The sequence below is a fragment of the Staurois parvus genome, unplaced genomic scaffold (genome assembly GCF_062004578.1).
Source record: "Staurois parvus isolate SC_StPar_1 unplaced genomic scaffold, SC_StPar_1.0 ptg000291l, whole genome shotgun sequence".
NCBI classification, from domain to species: Eukaryota; Metazoa; Chordata; class Amphibia; order Anura; family Ranidae; genus Staurois; species Staurois parvus.
Genome location: NW_028318087.1, coordinates 5,736,836 through 5,758,933, shown reverse-complemented (window position 1 = coordinate 5,758,933; position 22,098 = coordinate 5,736,836). Strand labels below are relative to the sequence as shown.

The 22,098-nt window shown below is 41.3% G+C and overlaps 1 protein-coding gene across 7 annotated transcripts in view; it reads right to left on the bottom strand.

The window, feature by feature from the left end:
* The window catches only part of DLG5 (discs large MAGUK scaffold protein 5), a 237,021-nt gene that overhangs the window by 31,563 nt on the left and 183,360 nt on the right, over positions 1 to 22,098 (bottom strand). For all 7 annotated transcript variants that reach the window (XM_089682542.1, XM_089682544.1, XM_089682546.1 and 4 more), the window contains 5 exons: positions 20,515 to 20,679; positions 18,310 to 18,493; positions 8,645 to 8,793; positions 2,791 to 2,961; positions 1,690 to 1,886 (listed from right to left, as the gene is read on the bottom strand). In XM_089682542.1, the coding sequence (XP_089538668.1) occupies positions 1,690 to 1,886; positions 2,791 to 2,961; positions 8,645 to 8,793; positions 18,310 to 18,493; positions 20,515 to 20,679 (866 nt within the window). The remainder of the gene's footprint in view (positions 1 to 1,689; positions 1,887 to 2,790; positions 2,962 to 8,644; positions 8,794 to 18,309; positions 18,494 to 20,514; positions 20,680 to 22,098) is intronic.

Below are 22,098 nucleotides of genomic sequence, written 5' to 3'. Positions count from 1 at the left end.
ACATGATATCCCTAGCACTCTTCCTTAGCCTGAATAGCAGGAATCCTTGGTCAGAGCTATCCAGTTCAGCAGAAGGAAGGGTCTCCCATGGCAGAAACACCTTGTTCTTTGCCTTATCCAGCACCAATCCCAGGTATTGGTGACACAGATTGTTCCAAAACAGATATTTGAAGTTTGAAAATCCAACTGAACCTCTGCAAGACCTATATCATCTGTTAGAGGTTCTTCCTCAGGGCAAAAACTGACCTCTCCCTTCAATGTGAATCCAATTGGAACAGAGTCAGCACCAGTGCCAAGACTGTTGTAAACACTTTGGGAGCCATGGACAGTCCAAAGGGAAGAGCCGCAAATTGAAAATAGTCGTCCTTCACCACAAACAGGCATTGAAGGTGAGGAGGAAAGATCAAGATGTGCACATATGCATCCTTGATGTCAATTGATGCTATGAATTCCCTGGCCAAAGAGTCGCTATGACTGATAAAGTAGATTCCATGCTGAACTTTGACTTTCAGAAAGGGATTTAGCAATTTGATGTCCAGAATGGGTCTGACCACTCCATTCAGATTTGGAACCGTAAACAGATTAGAGAACTCCAAATACGCCTCTTCCTTTGGGACCTGCATCCTGACACCTTAAGTCTGAAGTTGGGACACAGCTTTCAGTAAATCTGCTCTGTGTAGAGGAGATGAAGGCACATTGGATGGCCAAAAACAAAATAGTGAATGGCTTGGAAATTCCAGTTTGCAACCAGAGAATAAGTCCTCCTATACCCAGGAGTCTAAATCTCCTAACACCCAATGTTTGCAAAGGTCAGCAAATGTCACCCACACTGATAACAATGGGGGTGCCTCTTCATTGTGAAGGGGATTTGGGATCAGGTTTGGATGGTCTAGAAGACCAAGCCTTGCGGCAAAAGGAATTGCCTGGTTTAGCCTTGGATATGGATGCCTGTGAGAAACAAAAGATGATTTTTTTTTCTTTGCAGAGGGATCTGGCTTACCTGTAGAGAGCTTCATCTTATTACTGGGCAAAACAGTACTTTTCCCACCCGTCACCTTCTTGATGTTAGCATCCAAAGACTTCCCAAAGAGGTGTTTATCTTCAAATGGCATCCTTTCCAGTCAAGTAGGCAGCTGTCTGCCTAATGTGTGTCCTGCTGTAACACGCTCTGTTAAAATATGGAAATAAGGCAGTTCTGTGCAAACACAGGAGTGCAAAAATGGGGGCCGTTCAGAGTTCTGAGGGCATGCTGAGCTGATTGAGCCCAACCCTAATAAGGAATGAAGTGGCACCATCTTAACGGGCTCATAACTCTGATCCGCCTGCTCCAGTATCTGATCAGTGACTGACCATCAGTTGCCCAGATCTGCTTTCAATGGGCCAGCACCCGACTACTTCACCCTGGATCGTATCCCCAAGGTCAACGCCGAGTCATTTTGGTGCATCATCAACAAACGACACTAGCAAAATACTGAGGATCACACGTGGAAGGGATTACATGAGGAAGTGTTAAAGTTTTGAGTGGCTTTGCCAGGAAGGTGCAGCATTTAACCTATCCATTATGCTTAACAGCCTGTGTCCTGTGCTGTACCATAAAGAAAATTACTTTTGCCAAATGAGTTGCATACTAAAAAGAGCAATAGATATTTTGAGCAGATTCACTAATTTCACTGTGCGTCAATGACTCACCATCTAGAAAAGGGATGGAATCTGTGCTGATTGTGTCAAGCCCTTGAAGTTCCTTGCCATCTTTAGACCCACTCCGCTTGTGTTTGTGTTTCCTTCGGAAAAAAGAGCGCCTGGCAGCAGCAGAAAGAGTCTTCCCAGCAGCACCTTCATCTTTTGCCTCTGAAACACTGAGACGACGGGAGAATTCTTGTTCCATCCTGAAGAAAATATTTAGCATTGAGGCTTTTACATTAAGTAGGTTAAAATAACTTCAGATATTTTATTGTCTCTGTGCACTCTTGTTTTCAGATGCATATAAAGCAGTAAAATTACTCAAAACACTTACATTTACAAGCCTTGGGTGACTCAGAATTTGACTATGCATGCTCTGCAGTCAAAGATGCGGTGTTTATACATTTTAACAAGCTAAATCTCAACTATATTAAAGAAACTGGAAGAGAAAAAGCTGTGTCGCCTCATTTTATCTCTGTACCATTCAAGTCTATTTGTGGAATTGTGAAACAAGCTGTGGTGAGTTGTCTGTATTGTGTACCAGACAGATACTTTGTAGCTCTGACTGATGCAGGACTTACAGTGTTACTAAATCCACAACAATAAAATATATGCAGTATAGCATGCTTGTTATTCTCTGTGGAATGTAAGGGCTCAATCCTCCACATTGTGTAAAAGGGCTGTTTGAATCTATCTTCCCTGATCCTCCCTGTCTTCTATTGTGCCCAATACATCTGCGGATAGTACAGAGCTCTAGGAGTCGCTGTGCACATGCTCAGTTTAGTGTGTATTGCTATAGTTTTTTTTTTCTTTGCGAGGGTGTATGTGATCAGCACAGGGCAAATCAGCACTGTTCAGATAGAGGCGTAGGGGTCATGCAGCCTCACAGGACAGTCAGAGGAGAATGAAAACTCCTCCTACAAGATTAACCAGTGCTCAGGTTGGCACTGATAGGAATCGCAATACTGTTCTATGCTGCTGATGATAAAAGGTATTTAGCAGTTTATATTTACTAAAATAATTGTATGTTCTGTGTACTGTGGGAGACCAGATATAGTGAATGCAGGGTCATGGGTTTAGTAACACTTTAATGAAGCCCTTCACACTCACATGTATTTGCTGGGGATCTGGCCCCTCTCCAGTTTCTGAGCATTTTCATCAAGCTGCCAACCCATCCATGCACCAAAAGCTCCCAAAGGAAGGGTGTCATCCACAAACAGGATATCGTCCTTCTTAAAACTTAGTTCCTGAGGGTTTTCTGCTGTTCTATCATAAAGTGCTCTGAAAAAGAATATACAGAGATCCAGTTAAAAAAAAATAAACTAAACCCATGAGCTGCCCAAGTGATGGATTAAAAGGAACGAACGAGTAACTCTGGCGCACAGGAGTAAAGTAGTGTAAGGGTGAAAAGGATAAAAAAAGATAAAGTAATAGATGATAATGGAAATATTGACATACAAGTACTTTAAATCAGGGTATGTAAATGCATTGGTGCATAATAAGTCCTTATAAGATTCTCTCAGGCAATCTGCCTGGAATCTTTTTAGCAAAAAAGACGGCAGCCATCCTCAGAGCAAGCCAGCTCTGTATGCAGAAACAGAAGAAAAGGGACAGGAGGCACCCTTCTGAGTGTAGTAATAACACTGTATGTAATAGGAAAGGATTAAAAACATTCACAAAGGAGGTAATAAAAGAAGCTCATCTGAGTAAATGAGAGATGACCATTCCTCAAAATGTCCTGCAGGCGCCACCGCTGGTTAGTGCAATAGCAGCTGGGCTGATGGAGATAGTGAGAGACACTGTAGTGGTCAATCCTGCAAAATGGCGGTGTTGTAGAGCTGATCCAGTGGCGTTTGTGCAGGAAGGATCCTAGTAACCAGCCTGGAACACACCGGCAGGATGTGACGTCACAGGAAGAGGCGGCGGGTCAGTGTGGAGGAAGAGCACAGACGTGGGACGGTCAGGCTACGCACTCAGAGCCTCTAGCTCACAGATGTCAAATTGGCAGCCCTCCAGCTGTTGCCAAAGTACACATCACATGAGGCATTGCAAAATTGACAGTTAAAAGCATGACTCCCAAATACAGAGGCATGATGGGACTTATAGTTTCGCAACAGCTGGATGACCGCCAATTTGACACCCCTCCTTGCTCCTTCTATTGGCAAGGTGGACCTTGGGGAAGTAACAGCTTAAATAGAGGACACTGTCAGGTGTGGAACAACAGTGCTCAGTGGAGATTTAAAGACACAGTAACATGGAAAAAAGCATATCAATGTGGAACATGATCTCAAAGCACAAAGCTCTAAAAAAAATAAATAATAAAAAGAGCACTGAACCATAAAACAAAAAATTATGAAGGATATGTATGTATAATAGTGTAGACAAACGGTTATTAGCAATAATAAAAATGGTAACGAATGTAGAATTGCATATACAATAGTGTCGATAACATGGAAAAAAGGTGTAACAAAAAGAAACAGGGTAATGAAAGTGGGGGCACTGAAAAGAGAGGGAGGGAAATGAAAAGTCATATGACTATGTACGCATATCAGTATATGCACATCTATGTATGGAAGATGCTAGGATAGACATTAGGGTATTATCGGAGGAATGGAAAAATGATTATAATATAGTGTGTATCTCGATCTCATTAAGCCCTCCTGGGGCTAGGGTGTCTAAGGTGTAGATCCAGTATGTTTTGCGTTGGCAGAGGCGCTTAAAACGCTCTGCCACTGAAGGTAATGAGGGAATGTGTTCCAGGACCCACACGAAGAGCGCCGTGGTGGATTTGTCATGATGTTCTGTGTAGTGTCTAGGGACACTGCTTATCAGAACCTGCTTCAATGAGGCGTCTATGCTCGCCAAAGCATTTACGTGGTGTTCTGATAGTCCTTCCTACGTAAAATAACCCACACAGGCATGTTAAACAGTAAATGACATATTCGGTGGAACAGCTGTACAATTCCTTTATGGGGTAGGTTTTCCCTTTGATGGTGAATGTTTTCTGACCATGTTGAATAAAGGTACATCTAAGGCACAATGCCTTACAAGCACGGAAAACCTACCCCATAAAGGAATATTACAACTTTTCCACCGAATATGTCATTTCATCATGACAAATCCATCACGAGGCTCTTCGTGTGGGTCCTGGAACACATTTCCTCATTATCCTCAGTGGCAGAGCGTTTTAAGCGCCTCTGCCAACATGAAACATACTGGATCTACACCTTAGACACCCTAGCCCCAAGAGGGCTTAATGAGGAGATTGAGATACACACTATAGGTCTTTGATAACGTCCTGGAGGATGGGCGAAACACATAAGACAGACGTACTTCCAGCTTCCCATGTTGAGCTTGTGACGTTATATCCGGGTGAGTGAAGCGCACGCCGGTCGGTGCATTCCAGGGTCATTTTGTACATGCCTAGAGCTGATCTCTTACTCAGTGCTGCCAGTTTGGTTTACTTTCTGGAATCTGTTTTACACTAGGAAGTCTGTTTTGGAAGATTTTGTCAATTGGTGACTTATTTTAAGTTATGTGAGTAGATTGAGCACTATTTTAATCAACTAAAAGTCTTTGCAATATTGCACTATTGGTTCTCCTTTGTCTTCTTATATTACACATCGTTATGAGGGGAAATCCCTTTTGAAGTTGGATATAAGGAAGCTCTTGTATATAGAGGAGGCTATGGAGAGGAAATTTTCCCTGGGAATTGGAGGATAATATTGCATCCATAAAGTGCAATTTAGTCTTCTCTCTGGTGAGTGCCGAATACACCAGTATTCACAAGAAGGTGTGGATCCATGGGAGTCTTTTCTCTGTATTACACTTATTCTAAATTTTTTTGGAGCACGATTTGCATGTTTAAAGGGGACTTTCTTTGTTTTTGGTTTCATTACTTTTTGTAGTTGGACACAAATTTTATATTTTTTTTTTCGTTTTGGACATTTATTTTATAACCACAGAATTTATTATGATTTGTGTATAATTATTGATTCATTTCATGTTTTTCACTGTTTTATTGTTTCAATGATTTTTTGATTTTTATCAATCTTTTTGATTCTTATCAAGGCACAGCAGCATTCACTTCCAAATTTTTCCATATAGTTCTTGTAGCGCAGGTTGTTTTTGTTTTAGTTTACACTATATTATAATCATCTGTCCTTTCCTCTGATAATACCCCAATGTCTATCCTAGCCCTGCATCTTCCATACATAGATGTGCATATACTGACATGCGTACATAGTCATATGACTTTTCATCCCCCCCCCTTTTCAGTGCCCCCACTTTCATTACCGTTTCTTTTTGTTACACCTTTTTTCCATGTTATCGACACTACCATACATGCAATTCTATGTTCATTACCATTTTTATTATCATTGCTAATAACAGTATGTCTACACCGTTATACATACATATCCTTCATAATTTTCTGTTTTATGGTTCAGTGCTTTCTTTTTTTTCTTTATTTTTTTATAGCTTTGTGCTTGGAGATAATGTTCCACATTGATATGCGGTTTTTTCCATGTTACTGTGTCTTTCAATCTCCGCTGAGCACTGTTCCACGCCTGACAGTGTCCTCTATTTAAGCCACTACTTCCCCAAGGTCTACCAGGCCAATAGAAGGAGCTAGAGCAGTGGTTCTCAACCTGTGGGTCGCGACCCCTTTGGGGGTCGAACGACCCTTTCACAGGGGTCGCCTAAGACCATCAGAAAACACATTTCCGATGTGTAAAGAGCAGCTACTGTGTAGAAAGCAGCTGCTGTGTTGAAAGCAGCTACTCTGTTAAAAGCAGCAGTATTGGAGGTAAAACGACACTCATGATTTATAATTACTGGGTAAATAATTTTATGGTTGGGGGTCACCACAACATGAGGAACTGTATTAAAGGGTCACGGCATTAGGAAGGTTGAGAACCACTGAGCTAGAGGCTCCGAGCACGTAGTCTGACTGTCCCACGTCTGTGCTCTTCCTCCCCACTGACCCTCTGCCTCTTCCTGTGATGTCACATCCTGCTGGAGTGTTCCAGGCTGGTTACTAGGCTCCTTCCTTAACAAATGCCACTGGATCAGCTCTACAACACCACCACTTTGCAGGATTGATCACTACAGTGTCTCTCACCATCTCCATCAGCCAAACTGCTATTGCACTAACCACCAGGGGCGCCTGCAGGATGTTTTGAGGAACGGTCATCTCTCATATACACAGATGAGATTATATTACTTCTTTTGTGAGCGTTTTTAATCCTTTGCTATTAAATACAGTGTTATTACTACACTCAGATGGGCGCCTCCTGTCCCTTTTCTTCTATGGAGTAAAAGGAAGGTCAGAGAAAAATAATAGACATGTTGTGCGCATTTATGTCACTGAATGGTGTTGATGATCAGAAATGAAAAAGACCAAAATACCCTACAAATCCAAAAGTCCTGTACAGAAATTTTCTAAAGACAGAAGACTGATTCCACTAATGGATGGAAATTTGCTGCTAGCAAAACAGGTGAACCAAGAAGCATCCTAAAAATAATCTCAAGTTATGCTTTTCAGCACAAATCCAAAAGGTCTGTCATTATGGGTCATGGGTTGCATAATTATGTCTCATAAAACAAATATTGCATTTTTAGAGCTTACGCCACTACTAAACGATTCACAGTCTCCACAACTGCCATGCACAAATGTCCTAATACCAAAAGTAACCTTCCACTCCCTTAAAGTACTTTTTTTTTTTTTTAAATCACACTTACTGAGTTGGATGCAGCATCGGTCCGATTCTGCATCTGTCCCCCGCCAGCTCCAAGGGTGAGTGAGAGCGGAGCTATCAAACGTTGATCACTCAGTTCTCCCTGCTGCACTGGGAGTGGGAGCGGCTGGCTCAGGCTTTCAGCAGCTCGCTGAAAAGGTGAGTTAGGTGCTGGTCCAGACATCTGGGTGGGTCCCAACTTTAAAGTCGGGATCTTTCCCCAGCCTGGGCCGGCTGAATGGCGTCAGCCGACAGCGGATTTTAGCCCGCTGTTGGCTGGAAACAGGTCACAGGAGTGCAGAACAAACTGCACTCCTGTGATCTACAAATGAGCTTTGGCTGTACGCTGCTTGATCCAAGGTACTGCTAGTTAGCAATGCTTTTATGTGCCTAAAGCACATGATCACCCTTGTGCCAGCTGAACTAATCATCTTCCTACAAGTACTAGCACCTTTGATAATGCCAGGCTGTATCTACACTACATACTGTGAAACTATGAAAACATTGTAGCGTGCTTTCATTCACAAAATGATCTCCCTCTGATGAAATACTACAATTTATTTTTATTTCTGAGCTCAAAGAAGAACATTTTCACATTGATACATTGTATACTTTTCACTTTCTGGCCAGTGCAGAGTTTCTCTAATTGTTATTTTGTACAGTCTAAAAATACCGCCAGCAAACACCAGGTGATAAATAATAAATGTGTGCTTTTTTAAATTAATTAACTTTAATGATCTATCTTATGTGTTTTTGCGGTATTTATCTTACTATTATAACAAATGTGCGGTATTTACCTCATATTCGATATTTTACTTTGAAGAATTGACTCTTATCGCATGCGATAATTTATGCAAATGAGTCACGTGACCGTGTTATCGCATGCGGTAACCTTTAGTGAACTGACCCCAATGTTACTGCCGTGCCTAGAAGTTAAAAAGTGTCATAGTTATATAAAAACCACAGCCAAAATATACAAGTGCTGCCATGCCCCTGGGGAAGAACTACAGCAAATCACATGGATTACGTGTATATGTGAAATTTCCACAACATGCTTCCAATTTTCAGTCACCATTTTAACATTTTCAGAATTAGAACTGCAGGCCAAAAGCTGGATATTTAAGTAGTGCAAATGGTAATTATTTAATAAATCTCACTCGCACGCACACACACACACACACACATGCAGTAAACGTTCTGACATTCAGCGTAATGTTTAAACTAACCTGACATAGAATCCATCCCCAGTTTGGTCTTTGATTTTATTGAATTCCTCTAATTTCTGCTGTACTTTTAGTTTGACATTCTCTGTTGGTTTCAGCATTTCTAGGTAAGCTTCTTCAGCCGTTTTATTCCTCATATCAACAGAGCCATACTACAAAAGTAAAACAAAGAAAAAACTTGTAAATATAGAATTCACAGAACATAAAAACAAACCAGCTGTTCTGTAAGCCAGGACCAGTTCCAGTGACACTGCAAGCTCCTCAGCATATCATACAGGGTAACAGCCCAACTAAATGGTACGTGATGGCGCTGAGGTCCTGCTCAAAGATCAGAGCTTGGTACAAAAGTAGGAGAGTGCTGGAGCAAGGAATTAGGCAAGTGACAGAGGCTGTTCTACAATCCCTTAGCCATAACGAGCAATGGATCCATGCAGTGTAGGGGGAGTTGGGCTTTAACCATTCGCCTACTAGGGCAAGTTCTTAATTTTTTCTTGCACACATTTTAAAATTGCGCACACCCAGGAAATCTAAAAAAAAACAAAACAAAAAAAAAACAAAAACCATAGGTAACAATTTAAAATCCTTTACAGGTTTTATCAGGTTAGATTTAACAGTTAACCGTTATTATACTAGAATTATTGCTCTATATCTGATGGTCGGGACTATGCCTCACATATGTGGCGCAACTGATGTTTACATACACATACTTGCCCTACACTGCACTTTTTGTATGGGGTGTGTAGGGGGATGATGTGGGTATTTAATTATTTTTTTATTATTATTTTGACTACTTTTGCTACTTTACTGCGATCACAAGTGAGGGGGTGGCACTTTGAGAGCCCCATAAAAGTGATTGGGAGACCCAGATCACTTTTATTGGAAAGCCCTTTGCCGGCTGTTAAAAGCCAGCCACAAGCTAGCTGCTGCATCAGCAGCTGTGAGTTTGATTTAGCTACTTGCCTACCATGCCGTTTATAAAGGTGCCTTGCTAGAAAAGTGGTTAAGAGTTAGGAAGTGAAAAAAAAAAAACATTCTACATATTTGCTGGGAAGTAGTGTTGGACTATTGCAGGGGTTGTCCCACGCAAGGACAACTATGATTCAAACGGGACTAAAGAAAGCATTAACCTAGCTTCTTTCTAGCGATTAAGGAAAAGCAAAACATCTATGCAGCCAAGCTAAGTATTATCTCTATGTGCCATCAGCACATCACAGCTTGGAATTGCGGAAGATGATGTAAAGGAAATAACAGTTTTGCCCTCAATTTTTGTGGCACATAACAGCTGAAAGACTAGAGTTTTGCAGGTCTGAATCAACAGGGGAAGAATCCCATGATGAGAGTGGTAAGGCCAAGGTCACTTCCCATACTACATGTTAGATCTTTATCTGAAAGAAGGATGACAGAGTATGATATCAGCATCCAGAATCATAAAACACAGTAAATGTATCATTGGAATAAACCAGTACAACATACATTTTGCCTCCTTTATCCATCACATACAAAAAAAAACAAAAAACAAAAGGATTACAGGAGCCATGGATTATTAGGAGGAAAGTATTTTCCTAATCATTCATCTGCTGTTTATGGCCTGCTGCCCAGGGGAAAAGCCTTTCCATACTTTCTTAAATAACATATGAGCTTTTTATTTCTAGTTATAAAGGACTACATAAGAATTCAATAAAAAAAAAATCAAGTCAAAACGTAACTCAAAATAGGAAAAGAATGAATTCCAGGCAGAGCTGTTAGATTGTGTCCAATCTTTGTCCACATGCTGCCTATGACTGGAGCATTGTGCTGCCATCTTGTGGCTGAATAATGACAAGCCTGCAGAAGACAGGTATATGCAGTACAGAAACAGATTTGTCAATAATCCCACACATATGGAGAAAACTAAGATACGTGCACGAGAAGACAAATCTCATGAGAAGCTTTCAAAGGTTTTGGTGAGTGAATGGATCTCAAAAAATCAGGTTGTGTGTGTGAGTGTGTGCAAGTTATTTTTTTACTTAACCAACCAGTGGTATTAGCACCTAACCTGCTCTTTCCTCCAATCATAAAACAGTCAGTATACATGTGCAGATTTTTGTGCACCTATCACTATGGGATCCAAGACTCCCAAAAGATGGTTATCAAAATCAGATGACATATAGCAGAGGTGTTTATCCTTTCTAAAGTGGTGGCCCCAGAAGTGAAACCCAACTAAACTGTACTTGGTGCAAATGGTAACCCACATTTCCACTCCTAAAAAGAAAAGATTTTACTTAAAGGGAAACAGTGAGGACATAAATATGGGAGCTGCCCCTATTAACATGTCCTTGCTTAAGGTCTGTGATTCACTAAAAGCAAAGAAGAGGAAAATGTCACACCTTTGTAACCAGAAACTCCCATACTTACAGTGCTGAAAAAGTCCTTTTAATCCAATTACAAATTAAATAAAAAGTGAGAGTTCAGTATATTATGGTTTGACAAGAGATTTAAAAATAGCATACTGTATTCTTAATTTTACAAAAAGCCAGGTTTGAAACAGGAAAGACTGAAGTAAGGCTAGAGAATGAATATCCCTGCAACATCTATTTATTCAATAAGGTACAATAAAGTCCTCTTACAGCTCTATTGACATCTACAAGAAACAGAAAAGACAGTAATGGAACGCTTAGTCAACGCTATCTTTCAAAACCACTCCATCCAAAGCATTGCCATTGGAACTCGCTCCCATAAACTTGGTTATATGCAGATGACTTGCTTGTATATTTGTCAAATCCCCATGGTAGGGCACCATTCTCCCTTACAAGAATTCAAATACAGCACACCGCAAATAGAAAGTAAATTTACAAAAAACTGAGACACTTAATGTATAGCATATTTCCCCCCAACTGAACAATTCCATGTACAAAACTCGATCCCATTCAAACAGAAAACAGATTATATAACCTACTTAGTGGTATGGAGCTCCTCCAGGTTACCAGATCTATACAAGCCTAATTATAAACCATTGCTGGATGACTTAGGCCTGAAAATACAATCCTGGGAGGTCAACATCATACCTGGTTTGGCAGTATTGCTGTTCAGACAGTACCAATTACCCTTCCAAAACAATTTTTCTACTATCTGAAACTGGCTGTAATACAAGTATGTTCCAGAAGAAAAGAAGCAAAGGCTTAGATATCATATCCTCTCTAGGAAGGACATGGAGGTGCAGCTTAGATATTATGGCTGCATTCATATCCTTTTTATGCTCTGTTTATTCTATTTTTACCTGTGATCTAGCCAGTAAGTTTGTATTTCGCTTCAATAGATTTTTATTGAAAAAAATTTGTTTATAAGTGATACAATTGCAACCACTATCATGTGTACAGGTAGAGTCATGAAATCAATGACTGGCAAGTCAAAAGCGGTCATGCATTAAATAGAAGAACTGTAACCAGCAACAAAGCTGGTATGTCAAAAAGGTACACTGAACATGTTATAACAATGAAACAATATAGGTAACCTGAGAAAGTCCGTATGTCTATAATATGGGATCAGGCGTCGATGAGTGAAATATCATTGCTTGATTCTTTTCTCTGAGAACTTTATGCACGAAGGTATATATGAACCACAAATCATCCCTGCAGAATACCCCCCCCCCACAAAAAAAAAGGGGGGGGGGGTTTGAAAATGGGAAAGTGGAAGAGGGAGAAAGAAAAACAAAAGGGAACATCAAGAGCACTCGAACCTGAGCTGCAGGGTCTCAGTGTTTATAGCAATGTGCAGATGGCGGTTGATATAGGAGGGTGGGCATGTTGAATTCATGGGGTCCATATTTTAATACATTTCTCATGGGTATCCAAAAGAGTGCTGGATAGCCTTTTGGTGATAAAAAATAAAAAGAAGTCTAAGCGGTGGTGGACTTCAGTGAAAGGTATGAACTGGCGTTTCCAAGCTTTAGCTATGGTTTGTTTTGCCGCCAGTAAGGGAGGGGTTCAGGTGCAGAAGTACATGCCATGGGTCTTCCAGAACCGGAAGAGCATGGGACATGTACACCATATGTGGAGGGTGTATCCCAGAGTAGAGCATCCCCTGTGCCAAGGGAAGATGGGTGGGGATGTGCCAGGTGGGATGGTACCAGGTACCACCTCGTGACCAGTTTAAAGGCTGATTCAATAGTGAGAATATTGATGGAGCAGGAAGTCAACGTGGTCCAAATTTGTGACCAGCAGCCCTGGTCTTTGGTGCTTTTGTGGTCCCTTTCCCACCTGGAAATGCAAGTGTAATTATTGGAATTTTGAAGGACTGTGAGTAGAGTAGAGTAAGTCTGTCCCGTCTCTGTAACTGAGGCAGTCAGCTGGAGAGCTTGTTCTTTTGAAATACAAACCATTTAACATTGACAGGGGTGCCTACAATGGTCAGCATTTATGTAAAATCTTTATCACAAAAGGTTTTGTTGTAACTGCATATAAATTATGGAGCTGCAGTTTGGCTTCAATTTGTTAGTGTATCTAAGCACAATCTCCTTCCCTAAGGCTGATAATGCTGCTGTCCAAAGGTACCCCTGTGTTCGTTCATCCAGAGTGGGGGCACTCTAACACAGGAGGTGTGTTGCTGGCCAGATGACCATGTGAAAACAGGAGGGAAAAAGCCTAAGAAAATAAAATAAATGCAGCCACCAAGTCTGATTGGTAAGCTGCAATATACTGTATTAAAGTTTTGGTTTTGGGTTCAGTACCGCTTTTTAACCACTTCCAGTCCAGACACTTTTACCCCCTTCCTGTCCAGGCCAATTTTCAGCTTTCAGTGCTATCACACTTTGAATGAAAATTGTGCGGTCATGCAACACTGTACCCATATGAATGTTTTAGCATTTTTTTGAGACAGATAAAGCTTTATTTTGGTAGTATTTATTCACCACTGGGATTTTTATTTTTTTTTGCTATGTAAATTAAAAAGTCCAAAAAAAAACAAAAAACCCCAAATTAGTTTATAACCAAAAATTATAATTTTTAAAACTTTTTTTTATATTATTTTTTATTATTTTTTTTTTTTTACATATGGTCACCCTAGCAGTACAGTGTCACCATGTACACTGTACTACTCGTGGGGGGTGATGAAGATTTTTTTTTTTTTTTTTTTAAACCGATTGCTTTTACACCCATAAAGGATGTAAAAGCAATAATTTCTCCTTCTCTCTAGCTGCATTCTTGCAGCCATTGAGAACTACTGTGTGAGCTGTGATTGGTCACAGCTTGTCACATGGTACAAGGCTGATGTGAATAGCCTTGTGCCATATGACCTCTGAGATCATTCACAGATTTCACACGTAGTAAGCAATGATGTCACAAGTGACATCTTGCTTACTACTCTGCATGTGCTCACTGATTGTCCAATCAGTGATCACATGATTGGGACCTCGCACAGAGGTCCCGTCCGACAATCGGTGTTCCACTGTGTCCGGAGGACACAGCGGGCACCGGATCGCGGTGCTGCGCGCTCCCAGGGAGCGCGCACAAGCAGGGTGCGGGGAGGTCGTTTATAAACAGCCACCCGACCCTGCACTGCCAGGTGGTTTAACATCTGGTTATTATTGTATTCTTGCACTACTGAATGTAGTAATCAACAACTGACCCCCTATTGTTCAGATCAGATCAAGTTCTGACGTTGCCGCCGCCGCCGCCCCCCTCCCTTCTTGCTCCTTTCCTTTCTGTGTTCTATTCCTTATTGGAAAAAAAAAATCAATAAAAACAGAATGGAGAAAAAAAAGGCAGAAAAGACAGCTGGCCCAGCTGCAGAAATGAAATTATAGTGCTTCACATGGATTTCTAGAAAAGACAACAGCAAAACTGGACATTAATGCCATGATATTTTAAAAGCAGCATTACCTCATTTCATCAAAACATTTTAACAGTAGGCAAAAATGTCCATTCATTCTATATCTCTGTTTCTACTTAAATGCACATACACTAAACATATCATCTTAACACACATTGAGAATAGTGGAGGAATGATCATCCATTTTTTTAATTTTGTTTTTTGCATGATAGTCTCATATCACAAATTAATAGGTTATGAAAGTGAATAAAGTTAAAAAAATTCACGAAAAGAAAAATACAACTTCAGAACTGATGTAATGCATTGTATTGTCTTGGTCACTCAAGTTTTTTTTTTTTATGCATGAGAAAAATTTTTGTGCTTGTCCCTTTGGATATTTTTGCATGAACTGTCGTGATCAGCTGTCGAAAGCGGTGTCCTAACAATCAGATTATTGTATGATCACTCCGAAAGTGGTGTTTTTCGTTCAATATTCTCATCGTGAGTACAAGGCTTTAGAGAGTTATAAATCCAAGAGCTTTACTGCTACAATGCATATCAGCTGTGCAAAATCACGTAAATATACACACGATTTTCTTTTCGAGTTGGGGGAGCGCGAGCCCTACCCGCTCTGCAATTGGCTCCCTGACATGCTGATTAGCAGGTCCGGGATTTTTTTTTGTATGGGATATATTTTATAGCAAAAAGTAAAAAAAAAATTTTTTTTTTTTTTTTTTTTTAAATTTTGGTCATTTTTCATTTATAGCACAAAACATAAAAAACCCAGTGGTGATCAAAAACCATCACATTTCTGTGCAGTGTTGCATGACAGCTCAATTGTCCGATAAAGTAGTGCAGCGCTGTATAGGAAAAAATGGCCTGGTCATGAAGGGGAATAAATCTTCCGGACGGCAAGTGATTAAAGAAAATGTAAACCCAACATTTCACATTCCTAATAAGTGCCTGCTATACCATGGTACTTGTAAGAAAGAGTAGCCTGTTCTCTTTGCATTGCTTTTGTGTGAAATCCCTGGTGTTCCTGCCAGTCCCTCTGCTTTCCTATTAAAAAATGATCACGCTAAACAGGAGAACACACAGTGGTCAGTTCCCCATCTATGCTGAGAACTCCGCCTCCCCCCCACCCAATGACCAGACTTGTCCTGACACCCCCCCAAGCTCTTATTCAACCTATGAAATGAAGATCAGTGTACTCCTGTTTCTCCTGCCCAAGCTTTTACTCAGCTGAGAACTTACGGTATGTGATCATGTATACAAAAAGGTATTTCAGTGTATGTATATATATTATATATATATTTTTATATCTATAAACAAATGTTTCTGCAATCACAAGAATATCCCCTTTTTCCTGAGTAATCATATCAAAGAAGGGTAATCTAAAACCTAAAGAATACCCAAAGCTTCACAGAAAGGAGGAACAGTTTTTCATAAAATATCAAGAAAATTAGTGCTAGTTGTATCAAAACTTTATCATTTTTAACCTAACAATAGGAATTATCAGTGTTCATCCCAGGACACAATGCATCTTCATTACGATAAACATGTCCCAAAGCACTGAATATGATGGGAAGACAAGCCAACAGGCTCAAATAACTGAACCAAAACAAGTCAGAATCTTGCACAGTAGCCTGCAAAATTGAATGACCAAAAGTAGCATCCTCATTGGCTGAAACACCCACATTTTAAAAAAGTATGAACCAAAGACCAGGTAGCAGCTTTACAATCTTGAGCCACTGAAACCTGATGATGAACAGCTCAGGAGGCACCAACACTGTTGGTAGAATGAGCCATCAGAGATAATGGTGGAGAACTTTCCTCTTCAGACCAGAAGCTTGAGAAACAAAAATGACTGAGCCATTGCAAAAATGGTAAATTTGGAAAATGTGTGACCCTTCCTAAGGCTTTCAGGGAATACAAAGAGGGAATTGTGCAACAGTCAACTTCGAATTGCAACAGTCACCTTCAACACCTGATGGCCTTGTGCCCCAGCATCTAAGGCAAAGGACAGAAAAAATGTAAGAATGTCCTGGCTAAGATCAAACAAGAAAACCACCTTAGGTAAAAAAGACGGCAAAGCCGTTGGACCATGTCATCACAGTGGAGTGACAGGAATAGCTCTATACAGGAAGGAGCAGTCAATTCTGAGGCTCTGAGCCTAAGTGGTAACCAGAAATATAACCTTTTGGGTCAGAAGGACTAAAGGAATAAACTTAGATGGGTTCAAAGCCAAGATTTCTTTAACACAGATAGTACCAGGTTGAGGTCCCATGGAGTCAACGGACTCTTAACCGGAAGAAGAATACGTGTGACATCTTGCACAAAAGGCACTCAAAGACAGTAAAGCAATTGGTCTCTGAAAGAGGACTGCTAAGGCTAAAATCTTGATAGTAATCCAGGCCAGTCCCAGGAGAGTGGAGAAATGCCAGGATGCGACCCACAACAAAAGTCGTGTGGTAAATCTTCCTTGAAGTCATCGTACAAGCCTTCAGTAGGATAGAGTGACCAAATCAGAGACTCCTCTGTATCTCAAGATTTTGGCTTCAACAGAAATGCCATTAAAGCCAGCGACTATGAAGATGGAAGATCAAACCTTGCAACAGGAAAGGTTGGGGTTGATCCCGCAGGGTCAGAGGGACGGCCACTGACGTGTTCACAATGTCAGTGAACCAAGCTCTTTGGGGCCAGGTCTGGGCAATCAGAATCACTGGAGTTCCTTCCATTTGAATCCTGCACAGTAGATTCACATCCAGGGATCCGCTTGGTTGGCAGAGCTCCTGGAACACTTCTGGGTGAAAAGCCCACTCCCCAGGAGACAGTTGTTGAATTCTGCATGACAAATTTATATGCCAGGAATGTGAATGGTGGACAGTGAGGGAACATCAAGTTACACTGAAGACAGGAGGATAACCACTTCCTCCTGGGCTGCCCAACTGGTGGGGCCTCCTTGATGGATTTATGTACATCCCAGCCTTGGCATTATCCGACTGAACCCTCGCAGGAAGTCCTTCAGCTGCACTGACCAATGAAGTAGGACAAGGAGAATCACCCTCCATTCCAGGATGTTGATGGGCAACAAACTTGCAGTGACCAAGTTTCCTGTACCAAGAGATTGTCCAAAACTCCACCCCAGCCCACCAGCTGCCATCTGTAGTCAGGACTTTCAAAGACGATTTTCTCATCTCCAGCATTTGTGTGGAGATCCACTGTACTCTCTGCTATTGATGATACATGGCCTGCTGAAACGTATATAGGGAGACGATGCTAGCAGGGTCTACCACAGGGCATTTACTAGTCAATGCCACAGGACCTCCTGGGAGGAGGGTTCTCTCATGGTGGCAGTGCCACAAGGGCCTTCAAGGACTGGACTTCGCAGCTAGGAACCACTGCCCTCGAGCTGTATATATGCATACTGGTCCACAAAGCAATATGTCATTGCACAAGGTTCAGCTCTGACCAGCAGCATTACAGGCTGTCCCTCATGTCCAGGGTCAAATCCTCTGAGCGCAGAAAATCCACAGGAAAATGGATCCAGCGAGAGCTCGTCTCTTAATCTCATATGGAATGGTTAAGATGCTAGCCACTTTTTCATTCAAAGACTGCACAGACATCACCATCACCTAACACACTAGCAAAATAATTGAAGCCATGCCTAGTGGAAAGGGGTTATTCCTAGGAGGGGATTTCCTGTCTTTTTGCCAGTGTTTAATCCCATATAGACGGCAGCATTACCCCATCATAATGAAGATGAAGTCACCCTGTATCTTGGGATGTACGATCAGTAAAAAGCTGTAACTTATATTTTGGCCTTTTATTCAGAAGGAGCAACAGTCCCACTCACTATGTATAAACATATACTTTCCACTTACTTCTAGAATCAGGTCTCCTGGAAGTAACCCCGACAGTCCACCGGCTGCAATCTCCTCATCAAAATCCATCACAAATATCCCATAAAGATTACCTCCACAGATCTGCATTCCAAGCTCTACTGGGGATTTAGAAAGGGTGACTGTACGGACTTCTGAATGCCTTTTTACACCATCCATAGGTGTCCTAAACCAAAAAAAGAGAACTTCAATAAAAAAATCATGACATATACAGCATGCGTACGCTGCACACAGACATGAATATACAAAAAACAAAAACAAGGACAATGTTACAAAATTGCTGTAATATGACTTTAAGCACATTTAAGCTCATATACAAAATATTTAAAATACTGCGGCTTACGTGTCCTTAGACATGGTGCCTGCATTTTATTTTTGTAGTTTCTTTTCCTTTTATCACCTCCAGGTGATCCTTCTAGTAACACACTTCCTGTCTTAGTGTGACAATGCTCACTTCACTGTAGTGTAGCTATGGAGAAGCATCTTGTCACCCTAGGCAGCTAGCTCCAATTCGAACTACAGAACCGACGTCCCCCCTCTGCACATAATGGCAGAAGTTTTCTGTCGTTCATAGAGGAGACATGGGCAAGGATGACGACACTACATGAGATTTTATTGCAGCAGAAGCACAGTTCACAGAAAGTTATAAGCTCAAAGATGTTTTTTCTTTCTGATTTTACAGAAACAAGTATTTTTTGCTCTCATCAAAAAAAGACTTTCAATGGAATGTACTGGGCACATTTACCCCCTTCCTGCCCAGGCCAGCTTTCAGCTTTCAGTGCTGTTGTAGTTTGAATTACAACTGCGCGGGCATGCAACACTGTACCCATATGAAATCTTTATCATTTTTTTCCACACAAATAGGAGCTTTGTTTTGGTGGCATTTAATCACCATTGGGAGTTTTATTTTCTGCTAAACAAAAAAGGGTTCTCTTAGTTTCTATTGTAAAATTTTGCAAACAGGTAATTGTTCTCCTTCACTGATGTTTGTTGATGAGGCTGCACTAATGTGGTGGGACTGATGAGGCAGCACTGATAAGCGGCAATGATAGGTACTGACGGGCACAGATCGACTACACTGTTGGGCACTTTTGGGGCTGCACTGATAATCAGTGGCTGATTATCAGTGTAGATGTCTCCTTTCACAGTTGCCAGTTATTGGCAGAACTTTCCTCATGCTGTGACAGTGTGTGGAAAGCACGGCCGATAACTGCAAGTGTGTTTACATGGTGATCAGCTGTGATTTCACACAGCTGATCACGTGGTAAAAGGCCGCTGTGATTGGTCCTTTACCGTGTCATGTGATCAGCTGCATCCAAAGGAGACAGGAATCACAGACAGCGCCGGATGCGCGGTTCTAGGAAGACATCATAGGACACCCTCCCAGAACAGGATGACCGTGCTGTAGCGGTCATCCAGCTATAGCCCAATCGTCAAGTGGTTAACAGAACAAAAAGGGATCAAATCAGAGTTTACATACACATTTAAAAAGAATTTCAGAATTTCAAAAACAAAACAGTCATACTCACTTATGTGGATGCAGCATCAGAATGCATCTGCCCTCCACGACTTCTATGACAGAGAACTGAGCGATCAAAGACTGCTGATTGCTCAGTTCTCCGTCTTCAGTGAGCAGACAGCTGATGACTGTCAGTCACCACTTTTTGCTCTGCCACTCCAGTGCTCACTAGAGCACTGGGCTGTGGAGGGGGCAGGAGCAGCTGGCTCAGGCCTTCAGTGGCATGCTGAGAGGCTGAGCCAGCTGCCGGTCAGGAATCTGGGAGGACACCAACTTTAAAGTCAGGTTCTCTCCAGTGCCTGTACCAGCTCAGTGACATCAGCAGACAGCAGGCTTTAGCCTGCTGTTGGCTGAAAATAAGTCACAGGTGTGCAGAACTAAGTGCACTCCTGTGATCCACAGGAGAAGTAGGGCCAAAAGAGATTAGGTCCTACTTCTCGTTTAATGGCACATGTGCGTCAAGTTCACATTCATATCATCTGAACCTTTCTAGAAAATGGTGACAGTTGAATCAAAAGTAATAAAAATGAAGCATTTACTTTAGTGTAGCGCTAATCGTTAAAAATGCTGCAAGGAAAAAAATAAAACTATGTAGAAAAAGCAAAAACTTCTGTTAAGGTATCATGGACTATGAAGAAAGGCAAGCATGAAAAAATTTTATATATTACTTGAGAGAGCTGCGGGGACTTGTGCTGGGTGTGGTTTCCTTTGAAGGCGGAGTCATAGTTCCCTCATCTTGCTCACTCACAGTGTCAATAACGGAATGATTGTCAGGTGTCGCCGCTCCACTTCCATGCGGCGTGGAATGAGAAGTACTTGCATCCAGTCGTGAACTGTAGGAATATTTACAAAATATATACAGTGATAAAGTAGGTAGTTTCAAAGATAAGGAAAATATATATTTGTATCAACTAAATTGGTAAGCCCTTCTACATGCCTGCCCTAAGTGGCTGTAAATGGCGGTTGGGATGAAATGTGCAAAGAGTGAACTCCACCATCATCACAAAGCACACAGAGGGACTGAATGTTTGGGTGTGCAAGGATCTGGAATGCTACACCTGTATGTTAGTGAAAAATTACAGTGCATTCATAAAGTGTTCAGACCCCCTTCACTTTTTTCAATTGTGTTATGTTGCAGCCTGATGCTATAGCGGTTTAATTTTTTTTTGTTCTCAATCTACGCTCAGTACCTCATGACAAACTGGAAGCAGAATTTTAGAAATGTTTCCAAATGTATGAAAAGGTAGACACAGAAATATCACATAGGCATAAATATTCAGATCCTTTGCAAGGACACTTGAAATTTAGCTCAGGTGTCTCCAATTTCTCTTGATCATCGCTAAGATGTTTCTACACCTTGGAGTCCACCGGTGGTAAATTAAATTAATTGGACATGATTTGGAAAGGCACACATTGTCTCGCAAAAGGCCTCACAACTGACAATGAATACTGTATCAAAGCAAAAGCCATGAGGTCAAAAGGAACTGCTTACAGATCTCAGAGACAGGATTATTGCAAAAATACAGATCTGGGGAAGGCTACAAAAAAAATAAAAAATAAAAAAATATGCTGCACTGAAGGTTCCTAAGATCACAATGGCCTCTACAATTCTCAAATGGAAGAGGTTTGGAAGAGTACTCTTCCAAGAACTGTTTTCCCTGGCCAAAATGAGCAATCACCGAAGAAGGGCTTTCGTAAGAGGTGACCAAAAACCTGATGGTCACTGACTGAGCTCCAAAGATCCTGTGTGGAGATGGGAGAAACTTCCAGAAGGACAGCCATCACTGCAGCCCTTCACCTATCTAGACTTTATGGTAGAGTGGCCTCTCTTCAGTGCTATACACCCCCAAGTGCTTTGGAGATGTTTTTCAGCAGCAGGGACTGGGAGACTGGTCAGGGTTGAGGAAAAGCTGAATGGAGCAAAGTAGCGCTCAGGACCTCAAAGTCAAAGGGTCACAATCCAACATGTCAACGATCCTAAGCATACAGCCAAGACAACACAGGAGTGGCTTTAGGGACAAATCTGTGGTGCATGTCCTAGAGTGGCCCAGCCAGAGCTCTGACTCTGAAACCTGAAAATGGCTGTCCACTGACGGTCCCCATCCAACCTGACTGAGCTTGAGAGAGTTTGTAAAGAATGGCAAGAAACCCCCAATCCAGGTGTGCAAAAAGTTGTTTGCATCATACCAAAAAAAAAAAAAAAAAAAAAAAAAAAAAAAAAAAAAAGGAAGAAGACCCAAGGCTGTAATTGC